Genomic DNA, 17,063 nt, shown 5'->3' with positions numbered 1-17,063 from the left:
TACTGAACACCAGACAATCTTTCCCATACTATTCAAGAATATGGCTTAGCAAAGTTTGTGTTAACGGGTGTTTACTGTAAGTGGTTATTGCATAGAGTTTCCTAAAATGACCTAGAGGGAACTCTGGCGCTGCGATCGTTCAGCCACCATGGGAATGATGGGTAGTACACGGATTTGCCTAGTCTTCGTGCTTGTGGGCTTCGAACGCACTTGTGGCTTTGTTTATTGCTATGTTTTGGTTTTCTTTCGGATAAGAGAATGGATCGTTGTGAACTTCGTGACCAGATTTGAATCGGTGAGCCTAAAGAAGTTAAAGTGGTGAAGTGAAACTGCTGATTTTTGCTGAACTTTGTTTTGCGACAAAGCGGATGCAGGCGACGCGGAGCCAAACGGAGCCAAAAGAACGAAGTTTAGACAAATCCGTGTACTACCCATGATTCCCATGCTGGCTGAAGCGCGATGCATTGCAGCTCCCATAGACACTAGCGCCAGAGTTCCCTCTAGTAAGTATTGTAGGAAACTCTATGGGTTATTGGTGGGTCAAATTACCTCTTCTCCCACTAAATATTGAGAAAAGGTCGGATGGTGCCCGTTACTGGGTAATTTCCCGCAGGGGCGTCTGCTTTTGCAGACGTTTGGTGAGTAGCGTCACCACGGACCTGAGCTAACGGGGGTTTCGACCCCCTCGCACGTGTAGCTGTGCATGGCTGAGCCATATGCAGGGAAGAGGGTATTCAGGTGGTTGAGTCGATGTCAAGCGGATGGACGTTTAAAGGGTCAGTTAACAACCTCGCAGTCCAGAATTTGTGATGGAGAGATAACTGCTCATTTGTGCAGTGTAACATGCTGTCACAAGAATTTTGAAAATAAGTGCTGTAATTAGGGAGTTACAGGGTGTAGAACAATCTGCTTCAGGTGGTTTCGAAATCTGCTTCAGGTGGCCTTCCCACCCCTGATAGTGAAGAGGGGTAGGCGCAGCCGTTTGTTATGACTATGTCCAGTTCGGCAATGTAACACTCCTCAGTGATTACATCATTGCCGTGAAGCCAACGACCGTGCAAGGCTTCCTCTATGTGTCGTTCTGGTCAGAGCAGCGCAGAGAAGAAGCGCAGTGCGAGGCACTGGCGAGGTAAAGAAATATGTCACGGCACATGCGCCCTTGCCCTATCAGTAAAGTTGTGAGATGCCTCTTGATTACGGAGGCTCTCGTTCTAGTGATACCACTTGTACCGTTAGACTCAGGGCTCTACCGAAACGACAGAGTGCTGCACAGGAAAATGAAAATGCGGACTGTGTGGCCAAAAGTGCATCACTGCAGGGCCAAGGCACAGTTTCGTAGTGCAATAGACCAACCGATGAAGTCGGTGCTACATAATGTTGCCCATGGGCAAGATTACGTCACTGCGCGGGCGAAAAGGACTGATCAGGCGCAGGAGGAAGGCACGGGAATTGTTTTTCGAAATGAAATGTCTGTGCGGTGCGCAGCACTGCAATATTTGCAAAATGTGATAGCTGTGGCCTTCTGCTGAATTAGTAAGCTTGTTTTGGCGGTGCAAAAAAAAAGTTGGAGCTTGTTTACTGGCATTTTGAAGCCAACATAACTCATAGCTTCCTTCTGGAACTAGCGCAATGCCTTCATCTTGTGACCAGCGTACGTATGAGTAAACGTGAGATTATACACCTGAACCTGAGAACGTACTTCCAGTGCCAAAGGTTTCAACACTCATCCCACACTTGTAGATGCAAAAACACCTTGCGCAAAATGTGTTGCAAATGACCATCCATCTCGCAAATGGGATTTCTCACCATACTGTGCCAACTGGAAAAGAGATCATTCGTCTTGCTCGTTGTCTTGCCCTTGCTGAAAAATAAAGAGAGTTGCTATAGCAGTGAAAGATAAGATTTCCTACGAAGCAGGGAAACTGTTGTACTTTTTGAGAAGAAGCTATTTCAATGTGGCACAGGGAAGAGCAGCGTCAGGCCTCTGGGCATGGGCTTCGGCAGGAATTTTTCTTGGGGGGTTGCAAACCCATGTTGCATCACGGCTGTGGTAGGGGGGTGGTGCTGGTGTGGCATGAGTAGGGGCAAGTGCCCCTTTGGACCTCCCTCACAGAGTTGCTCTGTAGCAACTCCTTTTGCCCTTTGTATAGTGAAAACAGCCGCTGGTTCTCCATCATCTTAAAGGACCCACAGGCCCTGTCAAGGGCCCTAAAATTGATAGAACATCAAGGCGTATGTCGCATGTCTCAGCACCACACTCTTGGTCCTCCAGTGCCTCAGAGAAGGCGATGGCGGTCAACTCAGTGTCAACACCGAAATAATAGCGCTCCCTCAGTGGTAAACACCCAGTTGCCAGGCTAAAAAGAAGTGATGCTCTGAATAGTCGTTATTCTTGTCAACAATTTTCTTATTGCCTTAGACACTTCATTAAATGTGAAAAGTGACCATTGGCGGCGTTGGCGTCAACGCTAAACACCTGTAAGGCATTATGCGCACTCTGTTGATGCTGTGGCTAATGACGATGAAGAATTATGGCAGAGCCCTTTGTTATGGGTTGGAATCATTCAACAACCCACTCATTGCGCAATTCGCATTGCGTGACTCCTTGTTGTCATTTTACTCTTCTACCATGCTACATTACATATGTTAATGTGGTTCCTTCCTGACATGAAGCCTGTATGGGGTCTTTTTGCAAAGCAGTTTCAAGCACCAGCATGGCTCTGAGGTAGAATATTGGGCTCCATCGCAGAGGGCCCAGGTTCGAACCTCGTTTCGTCCTGGATAGTTTTTCTTATTTCACGCGATAGTGGTTGTGGACACCGGCAGCGACGGCGGACAACTACAGCGCCAAAAACGGCCCTTGTTGTGACCTCATAACGGCTTTCGCTGTAAAAGTCATGCGATCGCAAATGACATCATCATGGTGTCACAAATTGCCAACATTCATGACATCATCATGACGTCAGTACATGACATCATTGCTTGGTCAATGTGGGCTGATATTGGAGGAAGTGCAACACGACGTTAGGTGCAGAAAGCTTCAGGGCAGGAGGGGAGGGAGGGCCGAAGGATCAGCACAATGATCTGAGAAGAAGATGAAGATAAATTTCACCTTCCAGTCATCTTAAGTGAATGCATATGCAACTGTGTGACCTTTCTTTTCATAGACACATCACCAATATTTATTGATCTCCATTCACCTGTAATTTCATTTTTCTACTTTTTCTTTCAAGATGGCTTTTATAATTTAGGGGAGCTGTAAAGGGCTAAGACACAATTTGGGTGGCATAAAGTAGATCATTACCATTTTCTGACCAAAGGGCTCTTCTTTGCAAGGAAGAAATTGAGGCGTTAAATCATCCGATTCCTTAAAGGTTTTGGTGTTTGAAAACACGGCGCACTTTCGCGGGGCGCTTCCCGTTTGCTTATTGGCTCTTTCCTCCCTCTGGTTTTCTCATGATGTTGCGTTCCATTTTATCATAGCACACATACAAGATTGCACCCTGGTTCGTTTTTCTTTTATTATTTGTCTTTTATGCTGTTCGCTTCAGACATGAACTAGCACAAGTTTGCATGCTGTCTTTCTGAAACTCTCTCTTTTGAATTCCGCAGACGCCAGTTCCGTTAGAGTGAAAATTGAAGAATGTTCTGTATGACCAGAAGTACCAGCTGACCCACCTGCTGCAAGTGTACCGCTGGCTTCTTGTGGAGAGACTGCATGGATTGTGAACCAGCCCCACGTTCTGATCCTTGATTGTAGCGTTGTCAACATCGACATGTGGCCTAACAAGAGCCCGTATTGTGAGAAGACCTTTGCGAACTTGTGATGCCTGCGGAGGCACGTCTTCATCCACGTGATTGAGCAGTCCTTTACATGTCCCTATTGACATTTTGCGAATTTTGTTATTTCTGTCATATCCACTGCTTTTTAAAGAGTTGATCGGCAGAGTGAAAATGTATATGAAGTTTTAAAAAGCATTTTGGGACATAAGCTACTCAGACATATTTTCACATTGCGATGTTGCGAATATGAGATGTGATGCTGATGGTTTTGTAGATGGTGTACTGATGCATTGCAAATCAGTTCTGCGATATCCGGCAAGGTGACAGAATGAGAAATTGACAACCACCCGTTTGTAGTGCAAAGCCACAAGGAAATTCGTACGGATTTCTCAGAAAGAAAGCTTCTTAGTTGCCGAAAAATTGATTCTGGTCTGGGGATCAAACCCAGGACCAACACCTTTACGGGTGGTTGCTTTACCAATTGAGCTAATCGGTAAGCTAGCGCTTGGCAGCGCAAGGGAAATTCATTGATAACTTGAAGCACATGGACACATATTGCAACAATATGTGTCCATGTGCTTCAAGTTATCTATGAATTCTTATTGGACACATGTTGCAACAATATGTGTCCAATAAAAAGCTTTCTTTTTCAGAAATCCATATGGATTTCTTTGTGGCCTTGTGCTACAAACGGGTGGTTGTTAATTTCTCTTTCTTATACTGATGCATCAAACATTTTTCTTCTGTTTATAATTTTTTGAAAGATTATGTCCAACACGTCCATTCGGTGCATGTTTGAAATATGCATGTGTCTAGAATATGATGCTGTGCCTATCATGTTCTTCACTTTAACGATACGTTTAGTGGCTGAACATCGATGTCATTGCGTGACCTTTCACTTTCACAGCCTCACCATTATCTACGTCCTTGTTGTATGAGGTGTGTTAAATATAATGCATAAACAAGTCTTTGCACAGAGGCAATATGTACTGACACTCGAGCTCTGTCGGCCACAAGATTGAACAGAGTCGGCAAGAAGTATTAAATGTCAAGGTGTGAATGCAGAATTTTAGCAACACCATCTCGTGAAGTGTCGGCAATCTTGAAATCCTTGTGTTAGCGTGAAGCATGAACTAGCGTCTGCAAAAGCCGGTTAGCAGTAAAAAAGACCTCAAGCCATGCACTTCTATAGCAGCACATCTGTCATTAGGAGTATGATTTCGTGACTGTCATTTAACGGTTATGCGACAAGCTGTTGTGCTTAAGATGTCTATTTATTATATGGTCCTTGTTCCACTACAGAAAAATATTTATCTCCGCAAGTGAAATCTGATGGTTTTATTCATCAATTGTCTACTAGGAAGAACAGATAATGGAATACAGTATTACAGGAGAATTATGCATGACGTGAAAGTGAAAACTGAGTTGCCGGTGGCTATTACAGCCTTAGAGAAAATAAGATACAAAAGTATCTGTTTACTTAGATTTAAGTGTGCTTTAAAGAATCCCAGGTGATCAAATTTAATCACGATGGCATGCCTCACAATCATACTGTGGTTTTGACACCAATCTCACCTTGTTTTTATATATACATATTGTAGCTTGGGTTTCCGTGTGGCGTTATAGAATGAAGGAAGGTAGCAGACATTATTTCTTCAAGAAAATTGTACTGTTATCGCACAAAAATAACCGGAGCATTGGTTTGCCATTGTTCTGAAAGTAATCATAGAAAGAAAGCTTCGTGCCGAACTTATACAGGCATCTTTTTATACCGTTACTGGAATAAGAACAAGCATGTGTGAAACACCTTCATAACGCTAAAGCATTGTCAGCACCGCAGTTTGGTCGGCTAAGCTTAAAAACAGTGCTATAATGTGTGGATAATTAAAAAAAAATGTGGGTACGTATTTATGCATACAGAAAAGCAAAGTGCACAAAATTCTACTTCAACTCATGCAGAAATACAGGCTGCTCAAGCAAGAAGTAAATATTTACTTGGTTCACTCGCGCAACACCATCGCTATTGTAGTATAGGCAGAACACAAGCTAAACACGTATAAATAGAACGAGAAAAAACATCAAACACAGTGTGAAAACACACTACTGTTGCCAAAGGCCAGCACCCTGTTCATTGGCAGATGAACAGGGTGCTGGCCTTTGGCAACACTCTGTTCACTCGCATGTAATAAGAATGTTAGGCCAGTTTTGTGCATTAATGTTGCAGTGGAGGGTGTATATATCAACATTAGGCTGCAGTCAGTGCGCTTAATTCGCTGACACTTGCCTCAATTTGCTCACAGTGAAGTGCCGCTGCGTACATTTGTATACGTGCTGCTGACCGCCCATCCACACTAACGCGGCGACAGTGCTGCCACCTGAAGCCCAATCTTGCGGTAAATGCAGATGAGTACATTGTACATGTTGTAAACATTTGTGTTAAAGGTTGTGGCTTAAAAATTGAAGCAAATATAACACTGTAGAGAAAAGAGCCATACAACAATTGTACAACCTCTGTTTGTGGAATTTCCTGTGAACTAGTGTACTTTTGATGCATGCAGAGACAGATCAGTCTAGTGCAGTACTTGGAACAATATTTATGGCATGCTTTGATCGTTGCTTTCTAAGTCATGCTTGCAATACACCATAATTTCAGAGATACGAACTTACGAACTGCAATTCTCAACCTTTTTTCCTTAACCTCCGCAGATCCAGGTTCTGTAAGAGTGAAAATTGAAGAATGTCCCGTAAGAGTAAAAATTGAAGAATGTTACGTATGGCCAGAAGAACCAGCTGAACCACCTGCTGCGAGTGAATTGCCGGCATCGTCTGGACACTCTGCATGTATTGTGACCCAGCCACGCCCTATGGTCGCGGATGCTGGCAGCATCGACGTCGACGCACATCCTCACAAGTGCCCACATTGTGACAAGGGCTTTGTGGAGGCGTGGCGCATGCGGAAGCACATTCGCATTCACACGAATGAGCGGCCCTATAAGTGTTCCTACTGCCCCAAGGCCTTTTTCGAGAGGAACGCCCTGACCCTCCATGAGCGGCGCCACACGGGTGACAAGCCTTACCTCTGCCAGCTCTGCCACATGGCCTTCACCTGTGAGAGCACCTTCTCCAAGCACATGCAGGAACACAACTGAGAGCATCATCCGCACGCAATCAACCGAGGGCCTGTGACGTGCTTCTGTTGAGTCTTTGCAATTGTTCTAGTGGTCTATTCTCAATCAATGCTTTGTGAGCAACTACACCACATTCCTTAGTGTGTGATGAAACCTCTAGTCAGAATCTACCTGGCTGTGACCGAGGATGCGTTAAGAACCAGCTGCAAAGTTCAGTCCGCCACGGTGGTATAGCGGTTACAGTGCTCGGCTGCTGATCCGAAAGTCGCAGGTTCGATCCAAGTCAGTGGTGGTCGTATCTCGATGGAGGCGAAATGCTTGAGGCGCATGTACTGTGCAATGTAAGTGCACGTTAAAGAACACCAGATGGTCAAAATTTACAGAGCCCTGCACTAAGGCGTGCCTAATAATCATATCATGGTTTTGGCAAGTTATACTCTAGATATTATTATTAGCTGCGTAGTTCAGAGCCTGTCGTGCTTAATGTCGCATGGCTGCTTGCTGCGTTTTCCGAGGAAGATTTCTGTTTCATTGTTGCTTTAGCTATGACCTAGACTTTGAGAGTGTTTGTAGCCTCTCAGATAGCAACCCTCAATTCATAATCAATTTTTGCCAATGTCTGACACCAGGTAGTTATGTCCAACGGTGTCGTTATTGGCTCATACGTCATATGCACCAATAAGCGATGTGCACCCACTGACCTCTTCTAAGTGCATAGCACTTTAGGGGCCTGGCTTGTCGTCCGTAGACCTCATCGCATGATCATGCCCACAATCATGTGCTCAATACAGGCCTAAAGAAAGGCTAGCAATGCTCGAAACAGAAATAACCAAGTAGTAATTGCAATAATTAACTTAAAATCGTTAAAAACACTTCAGAAACATGCGGCTGACACGCGAGTTGCGCAAGACAGGGCACCACCGCCTTGCCGAGCGAGTGGTTGCTCCTCCCACTGGCACTTCGTCGCTGCATCTTAAGAGGAAAACAACCTGACGGAAGTCATTGCAGATGACACATATCTCAACTGTCGTAACAAGCAGGAAGTTGATAAAGTGCAGCAATAAGTAGTGCGCATGTTCCACACTGAGTTTGCGAATCTCCCTAACAAGATCCCACTGGTTCCGGGGAAACCATACATGCTTACCACAAACACTGCCACCATCAACAGTTTGGTAAATGGAGCAGTGGGAACTCTACAAACAGGAACAGCTGGGTTCCTGTGCTATGCACTTCCTGAGGTTTTACAGTAGCGAAGCTGCATTTAGCACAGAATTTAAAAGTACACCAATCGCTACACAAGTAGCTTTTTTTTTCTTTGTGCTGTCAGCAGCTGTGGCAAAGAATTTGCATGTGTGTCTGTATCCACTTATATCTTTTGTGATTGTCCTAAAGAATTGTTATCCGTGAGAACATTTTTGCTGATAAAAGTGAATGACAGTCAACGTTGGATGAGCTCAAGCACTGCAATGTTTGGGTGTCACTGAGCAGGATGGAAAGAATGACAGAACTTAACATAACTGCAGAAGTAGATGCGCCTTTCTTGGAATCTTTGTTCAGCTGCTTTCACCAGGTCATTCAAGAAAGAAAGACGAGCTGGCTTGCAGTTATGTTCTTTTTGTTTTTGTCAGAATGCATTTGTGAAGATTTTCATTGAACCAATCAAGCTGTAAGGTTTTCCAAGTATGTGACTCAAGCAGCTTCCACATGTAAAGGCTAGGAAATCGAGTATGTTTTGCTGTACTCTCAGTTACATGAAATTTTTATGCAGCCTTCTTGTGTGAAAGAACAGGAAGAAATTGGCTTGCAGAATTCCTAGTGCTTCCCGAGTTTCAGAAGGTCCAAGGTATTGGTGGTAGATTTACAACCCCTGAGTGCCTAAACTGATGACAGTGATTCATTTTTACTCAAATTGTGTCGATTTTGCATGCAAATTATTGATTGCCAGTGAGAGTGGTTGTGAGTCTCCAGTAACATGCTTCCATTGTCCTATTTTTCAGAGTTTTAGGCTACATTTTTTATTTTTACTAGTGGCTACTGTACGATCATATGCCATCAGTGTGTAGAGAACACGTTACAGTGGTTCATTACAGTGGCTGTGGCTGTATCCAGATGTGTAGCCAAGTAGTAGGGTTCACCATTAGCCTTTCTTTTTTTGTTTGCTAATGACAACTATAAATGAAAAATATGTCAAATACAGCAATGCTCACAGTGTGCATTGAGACTACTGCCCTTTTACAAATGGGAAGTTTACGTAATGTACCATCAGAATGAACACTAGGCATTGTCAAGCTCATTGATGTTAAAGGAGCCCTGCAACGCTTTTTGAACAAGGTCAGAAAATGCTGCCGATCGGTTGTCGAGGCTCCTGCGAACATGTGAGCCAAACATTATAGCGCAGCATGCGGCAGGGAATTTACAATGAAATTTCAAAGTCAGCTAGAAATCGTTCACTCTTCTCTCGACAAATGATGCCATGTACCCAAATCAAGTCACGAACCCAAAAGACACGGCCATTGGCTGATTGGAGCATCGTGAGCTGCGTAGTTACCTTGGCCGCCATTGTCTGCCATGACATGACCACGCCACGGCATGTCGTGGTGTGAGCAAATGAGCCGCGCACAACGTTTATGCATTGGCCACGCGTGCGTTCGAAGGAAGCAAGAAAGGAAGGTCATGACGCCTGCTGACATACGAACATAGCTCTTGCCCTCTTGTTATCGCCCCGCCTCCTGTTTAGCTTTCAACACACTCGCTGGGATGAAAGAGAGAAATTGCTTAGAGCGTGCAACAAATCCCTGTAGCTTCGCTGGTACTTTACCAATTCTAAATATTTTTGTGGCAGTCGATTTGTGAGGCAGTGAACTCCGATAGTGAGGTCATTTGATGATTACTTGGGAAAGTGTTGCGGGGCCTTTTTAACACATTCTACAACATATTATTGGCCTCGGGAAACATTAATTAAAGATATGTTTTGAGCTGATAATAATAACAAGGCTTCAGAGGAACAATGATTGTTGCTTGCCGACAAGTGTTGCCATTCAAAGAACAACAAGTATGCTGACCCCGTTCATACTTTGCTGTGCATGTTTGGGCATCTGCGCTCTTCACCGGTGTTGAAAATGCCTGTTCACAAATTCACTTAATCTGTTCTTGTGCTGAGTTGACTGTTTTTCGCATTTCGAGGGAATAAAAATCTGTGTCGTTTCCTTAACTTGATTTACTGCACATTTTTTCAAGTACGCTGCGTTCATGATCCATCATGTATATATTTCCTGATACATCTGATGGTCAGACATGAGAACAGCAGCCGGAAGAGGCAGTGCTGCAATCATTTTTTCATCTGCTAGGCAAAGAAAGGGCAAAGAACGGACGGAGACATCGTTTCATCCGATAGAATGGATATAGAACGGTCTCTGGACGACTTCTATTGGATTGAAACATAAGCGCTCGGTCTGTTGAAGCCTATTAGAGTGCTTCACGTCGGGCCTAATCCAATCCCATGCCGACACTTTGTGAAAATTGAGCATCTCCTGAAACTGCGACACCGCATAGCGTGCAACCAAGACATTAACACAAATGAATTGTTAATGTTATTGCGCTTCTTCAATTTGAAGCTTTGAAAAAACAATGCCCTATATATTGATATTCAGTCATAATAATCCTACATTTCATTGTGCATTGAAAATATTTCTGAATTCGTTGTGCGGTCCCCCAGGAGACAATCACAACATGACACATTCTGCCGGGACGCTTGCCTTTCAATCAATGGCTGTTTCCTCTCTCCTGTTCTCTCGTGACACTGGGTTCCGTTCTGTCATGGAACGTGTGCAAGATCTCACCGTAGTTCATCTTTCTTTCATCGCTTGTCTTTCACACTGTTCCCTTTCAGACAAGTACAAACTAGCACAAACTTGCACGCTGTCTTTCTCACTCTTTCTTGACTTCCACAGACCCAAGTTCCTTAAGAGTGAAAACTGAAGAATGTTCTGTACGGACAGAAGTATAGGCTGACCCACCTGCTGCGAGTGTATCGCCAGCTTCTAATGGACACTCTGCATGGATTGCGAATCAACCCCATGTTCTGGTCCTCGATGCTCTCATTGTCAACATTGACATGCAGCCTAACAAGAGCCCATGTTGTGACAAGATTGTGGACTTGTGGCACCTGCAGAGGCACATCTGCATCCACACGAATGAGCGGCCCTATACGTGTTCCTACTGACAATGTGCGAATTTTGTTATTTCAGTAACATCTGCTGTTAGTGTTGATGGGCAGAGATAAAATGTATAATAGTTCTAAAAATCATTTTCGGGAAAAGGTAAACAGACAATATTCTCATATTGCAATGTTGCAAATATCAGCTGTGTAGCTGATGGTTTTGTAGATGTTTCACTGATGCATCAAATATTTTACTTCTATTTATAATTTTTTTTTCTACTGTTCTCTCGTATACATCCGTTGAGTGCATGTGTGAAATATGCATGTCTCTAGCATGTGATGCTGTGCCTATCATGTTCTGCAGTTTTAAATTTGTGTTTAATAGCTCAACATTGATGTCATTGTGTGACTTCATTTTCACAGCCTGAACATTATGCATGTCCTTGATGTTTTTTTGGGGACATTAATGTGTAAACGGATCTTTGCACAAAGGCAATATGTACTGACACTCGAGCTCTATACAGATGGGTACATTGTATACGTTGTAAACATATGTGGTAAAGCTTGTTGCTTAAAAAGTGGGAACGATATAAAGCTTCACAGAAAAGAGCCATATAATGATTGCAGAACCCCTGTTTATGGAATTTCATGTCAGCTAGTGTACTTTTTATCCATGCAGAGACAGATCACTCAAGTGCAGTACCTTAAAGCAAAAATTTATCGCATGCTTTAATTGTAGCTTTCTTAGTCATGCTTGCAATACACCGTAATTTTGTAAATATACAAGCTGCAGTTCTCAACCTTTCTTTAACTTCCTGCAGATCCATGTTCCGTAAGAGTGAAAATTGAAGAATGTTCCACATGGCCAGAAGAACCAGCTGGTCCACCTGCTGCTTCCGTAAGAGTGAAATTGAAGAATGTTCCACATGGCCAGAAGAACCAGCTGGTCCACCTGCTGCTTCTGTAAGAGTGAAAATTGAAGAATGTTCCACATGGCCAGAAGAACCAGCTGGTCCACCTGCTGCTTCCGTAGAGTGAAAATTGAAGAATGTTCCACATGGCCAGAAGAACCAGCTGGTCCACCTGCTGCTTCCGTAAGAGTGAAAATTGAAGAATGTTCCACATGGCCAGAAGAACCAGCTGGTCCACCTGCTGCGAGTGTATCGCCGGCTTCTTCTGGACAATTCGTGTGGATAGAGAATGTGCCCAGCGTTCTGGTCCAGGATTCTAGCAGTGTCGACAACGACGACCTGCCTCACAAGTGTCAGCAATGTGGCAAGAGTTTTGCGTACCCAGGGGGCCTTCGAAGGCACATCCTCAGCCACACGAAAGAGAAACCCTATACGTGTCCGTACTGCCCTGAGGCGTTCTTCAAGAAGCACCGTCTTACCGCCCACGTCCGGCGGCACACAGGTGACAAACCGTACCTCTGCCAGCTCTGCTCTCTGGCCTTCACCTGTGAGAGCACCTTCTCCAAGCACATGCAGGAACACAACTGAGAGCATCATCCGCACTCAATCAACTGAGGGCCTGTGACGAGCTTCAGTTGCGTCTTTGCAATTGTTCCGTTCTGAATCAATGCTTTGTGAAAAACTGCACCAGATTCCTTTCAGTGTCTGATGAACCCTCTGGTCAGAGTAGCTGTGACCATGGATGTGTTAACACCCAGCTGCGTAGTTCAGAGCCTGTCATGCTTCTTGTCGCATGGGTGCCCATGGTGTTCCCCAATGAAGATTTCTGTTTCTAAGTTGCTTTAGCTGTAATGAAGACATTGCGAGAGACTGTAGCCCCTCAGGTAGTAAACTTCAATAAATGATCAATTTTTGCCATCGTCTGACGTCAGGCAGGTATGTCCGTGGGTGCGGTTCTTGGTTCATACATACAACGCATCTATAAGTGATGTGCAACAATTGACTGAAGGTGGACCGCTGCCTCTTTTTCTTTGTGCTGTCACAGGCTGTGACAATGAATTTGCGTGTGTGTATATATCCACTTATATTTTTTGTAATGGTGCCCAACAGTTGCTGTGAGAACATTTTTGTTAATATAGGTAACTGGCAGTTAACATTAGACCAGTTTAAGTTGTACGATGTTTGGGTAAGTGTGACTCTGAAGCCAGGGAAAGAATGACAGAACTTGCAGTAACTGCAGATGTGCAAGGGCCTTGCTTGGAATGTGTGTTTAGCTGCATCAATACAATAAAGGCAAGCTGTCTTGCGTTAACATTCTTTTTTTGTCAGAACATACTTGCCAAAAATTTAAGTGAACAAATCAAGCAGCTTTCATGTATAACAGCAAGGCAATGAAGTATCTTTTTCTGAACTCTCGGTTGCATGAAATGTTTATGCAGTCTTCTTTTGTGAAAGAACTGGAAGAAATTGACATACAAAGCTCCTACTGTTTGCAGTGTTTCAGAACGTCTGATCTGTTGATAAATTCACACTTCTGGGGTGCCCAACTTGATAACAGTGATTCCCTCTTACTCAGATTGTCTTGGCTGTGCATGGAAATTAGTGATTGCCATTGAGAGTGGTTGTGTGTCTTCAGTAAGATGCTTCCATTGTTCTATTCAGAGTTGCGTGCAGCCAGTGTGTAGCAAACACTTTACATTGTCTGTGACTGCATCCAGATGCCAAATAGTTGAGTTCACTGACTGTTTCTTTTGTTTGCTAATGACAGTTGTAAATGAAAAAGGCACCCAGTACAGCAGTGCCTACAGTGTGTATTGAGACTGCTGCCTTTTTACAAATAGGATGTTTAGGTACCAACGGAATGAACATCAGGCACTGTCAAGCTCATTAGCATTAATACATTCTACAGCATATAAGTGACCTTGGGAAACATTAGGTAAAAATATATTTTGAGCTGATAATAATAACGATGCTTCAGTTGGACAATGATTGCTACTCGCAAAAAAGTGTTGCCATTGCAAGAACAGCCACTTTACTGGCCCCATTCATAGTTTGCTGTGCATAGTTGGGCATCTGCACTGTTCGTCGGTATTAAAAATGCGAGTTGACAATTTCACTTAATCTGTTCTTGTGCTGAGTTGACTCGACTGTATGTCGCATTTTGAAGAAATAAAAACCTCTGTCGTTCTGTTAACCTGATCTAGTGCAGATTTTTCAGGTTCACGATATATCATATGTCCTGACTAGTCTGGTTTTATAGAGCTTGCTCTAGGGAGTTGAAGGAAAAGGTGATTAAGAAGTGACAACATTCCAAGCCTAACCAAATATCTGTGGCTAGAAATAATAGAATTGGTTCACAATGGGAGAGTAATTACAACAGGAGTACTCGTTTTGTAAGTCTGAGGATGGCGACTTTAACATTCTCAGTCTGTTTTGTCCAGTCTGGGACAGTTGTTTGCTGATTGGTATCACATCACAAATGAAGACAATTTCATTTGCAATTTCTCAGGACAATTTCTCAAAGGCAATTTTGGCCTATCAACCGTCTGGAATTTGCCACGGTCCCATTAGCAGGTACTGTGACGTCGTTTTATATTGGGACCAGAACTAACCAGCCGGTGTTTGATTGCAAAAACTCCAAAAAGTGAAGAAGAGGCCCCTTGATGACAGATGCTGATGACGGATGCAACCACGAAGCAGTTTGTACTAGGCAGGTTATTTTTATGTCAGGTCTGCGGAAAACCAAAGAATCTTTCCCACAAAATTAAAGAATTCGACTTAGCAATGTTTGCTAAGGCGGTGTGCCTTATCAGTGCTTTGCCTGCTAAATATTGGGTAAAGGTCACATGCTGCGCATTAGCTTGTAAATTCCCGCAGGGACGCCTGCTTGTGCAGGCGTTTGGTGAGTAGCGTCACCACGGACCCGAGCTAACGGGGGGTTTCAACCCCCTCGCATGTCTAGCTATGCATGGCTGAGCCATGTGCAGGGAAAAGCAGGAAACCGTGGGTTGAATCAATGCCGGGCTGACTGAAAAATCTAAGGCCTATTGGTGGAGGGGGCCTCAATCGAACATAACTTGTCATGCTTACTTCTGGAACTAGCATAATGCCTACCTCTCTCCTCGGGCATGGTACGTGCAAGTCAACGTGAGATTGTGTCTTCATCCCGAGAACGTTTTGACACTCATCCCACACATGCAGGTGCAAAGCACCTTGTGCAAAATGTAGCGTGAATGACCACCCATGAAAGAAAGATAAAAAAGCTTTGCTAAGAAAAAAAATTGCTGAAATAGTAAACTGGAGACGTTGGCAGCATTTAATACTCTGTAACATTTAAAGGTGACAGCCTGCAGCACAGTTGGTAATGCATTAAGCTACACAATCAGAGGCCAGACTTTCTGCAAGACATAATAAGCCACATCATGAGGGAGGCTCATAAAATTGCTTTGACATTCTCGATTGATCCCAATGTACAGTATTCATAGATTGCAACGCGAAAATTTAGGGCTAAGTAAAACACGTACTTTCATTTCCGGCTTCTGCAGTTCACGTGTCATATTGACTCACTTTCGACTGAGAAACACTTACATGCGAGCCAACATTGCCTTTAGCGGCGAAATGTGCCTGCGACATGACGTGGTTATCATGAGCAGTTGCTTATAGCAGTTGTTATACTAACAAAACAATGTCTCGCTTGAATTCGTGAGTGCTGTAAATTAAGTGCAACTCATTTTGGTGTGCAAATGAACTCCATAAATAATACCAGCTTCTTTGATGCATTCACTTTGATGATATTCACTGTATGTGGATGACCACCTGCAGTGATACAAACATAGCAACCTGTAAATGACAAATAGGTATTTAAGTAAGCTCAGCCAATGGGCATCTCAAAGCAGCTCCCGTTTAACTGTTAATAAAAAACTATTGTGGTCATTTTGCAACAACAAAAAAGAGAGAGAGAGAAAAAAAAGGCTTACAACCATACCCTATACTAAACTTGCTCAAAGCCAAACTAGCACTTAAGCAGAAACAAAAATTTTCATGTGTTCTATTGACAAGCAGCTGAACTTTCGTGCATGCATAATGTGAAAGTTGAAGCAAACAAGGCACTTAACAGTCTCCGGGTCTTGTCACAAAAGCACCAAGGTTGCGACTGGGAATGCATTCTATGTACATGCTGATCCTTTGTGCATGACAAAAAGGATTATGGTGGCATAGTATATGGGTTAGCAAGACAGTTGTAACCTTAGGTGACTAGATTCAGCACTTAATCAAGAGCTACACTTAGCAGTTAGTGCTACAGGATGTCACCTGTTCTTGGTTTGTACGCATAAACTAATGTACTGTGCCTAGAACAGAGAATTGTCAGATTTCAATCGTCAGCTGTGACGTTAGATTCTGCAATACACTTCACAAATAGACCGCGTGCTATCAGACCTCTTATGCTTTGGCATGAGTAAAAGAATGTGACTGTCGCACTTTGAATTAAAGGGCTTGTCTTTATATACTGCATGAATGCTACCAGACAAGTTTACAGGTTTCTGGAAGGTACACGTCAACCATCAACATGCTGTCCTTAATCTAGCATGTGCTATTATGAAATGTGAATACACCTGGAAAACTAGAAAGTGAGGAGCAAGATGGCAAGTTGGCTTAGTTGGTAAACATTCATTATGAATTACCATTATGAATTACCAGCACCGAAGACAGCGGACAATGAAAGTCGCCATGATGGCATTCGCTTGTCACTTGTCCTGTCCTACACACTTTCATTGTCCACGTCTTCACTGCACTTACTTCAAACTGATAATTGATAATGAAAAATGGAGCATTGAGTTTTTCATCCACACAACTCGCGCAGTTGCATGCGCAGATCTTTTTGCTGTGTTAAGGTACTGCACTTTTCTCTTGCACTGAGAAAATAGTCTGGACGTGTAAAAGACTTTTCTTGTCACTGTGTCCATTTTCTTTTTGTCAATGCTAATACACTGTAGTGTGCCAAGTGTACGAAATATGTGCCATTTTATGAAATAAGTGTAATGTGCAAAAATATTGTGATTTTGCCATAGCTTTATGCAGCAT

At 43.4% G+C, this 17,063-nt stretch overlaps 2 protein-coding genes across 2 annotated transcripts; both read left to right on the top strand.

Annotated features, from left to right (window-relative positions):
* Positions 1-6,494: 6,494 nt before the first annotated feature.
* LOC119406539 (early growth response protein 1) lies at positions 6,495-7,060 on the top strand. Its single transcript, XM_037673279.2, has one exon. It carries the CDS (start codon positions 6,648-6,650, stop codon positions 6,930-6,932), a length of 285 nt encoding a protein of 94 aa, XP_037529207.2. The 5' UTR covers positions 6,495-6,647; the 3' UTR covers positions 6,933-7,060.
* A 4,598-nt stretch (positions 7,061-11,658) lies between these two features.
* Positions 11,659-14,173, top strand: LOC119372172 (zinc finger protein 641-like). Its single transcript, XM_049419562.1, has 2 exons — positions 11,659-12,104; positions 12,170-14,173. Exons 1-2 carry the CDS (start codon positions 11,923-11,925, stop codon positions 12,567-12,569), a joined length of 582 nt encoding a protein of 193 aa, XP_049275519.1. The 5' UTR covers positions 11,659-11,922; the 3' UTR covers positions 12,570-14,173.
* Positions 14,174-17,063: the final 2,890 nt, after the last annotated feature.

This window comes from Rhipicephalus sanguineus, chromosome 10 (assembly GCF_013339695.2).
Source record: "Rhipicephalus sanguineus isolate Rsan-2018 chromosome 10, BIME_Rsan_1.4, whole genome shotgun sequence".
In the NCBI taxonomy this organism is placed as follows: Eukaryota; Metazoa; Arthropoda; class Arachnida; order Ixodida; family Ixodidae; genus Rhipicephalus; species Rhipicephalus sanguineus.
This window is presented reverse-complemented; position numbering and strand designations above follow the sequence as displayed.

What these genes read in the sequence shown, in the direction of transcription:
- LOC119406539 (XM_037673279.2), top strand. Translation starts at nt 6,648, where the DNA reads ATGGTCGCGGATGCTGGCAGCATCGACGTCGACGCACATCCTCACAAG.
- LOC119372172 (XM_049419562.1), top strand. Translation starts at nt 11,923, where the DNA reads ATGTTCCACATGGCCAGAAGAACCAGCTGGTCCACCTGCTGCTTCCGT. An exon ending in CCACCTGCTGCTTCCGTAGA is followed by an intron (nt 12,105 to 12,169) that starts GTGAAAATTGAA and finishes TGCTTCCGTAAG; the next exon opens with AGTGAAAATTGAAGAATGTT.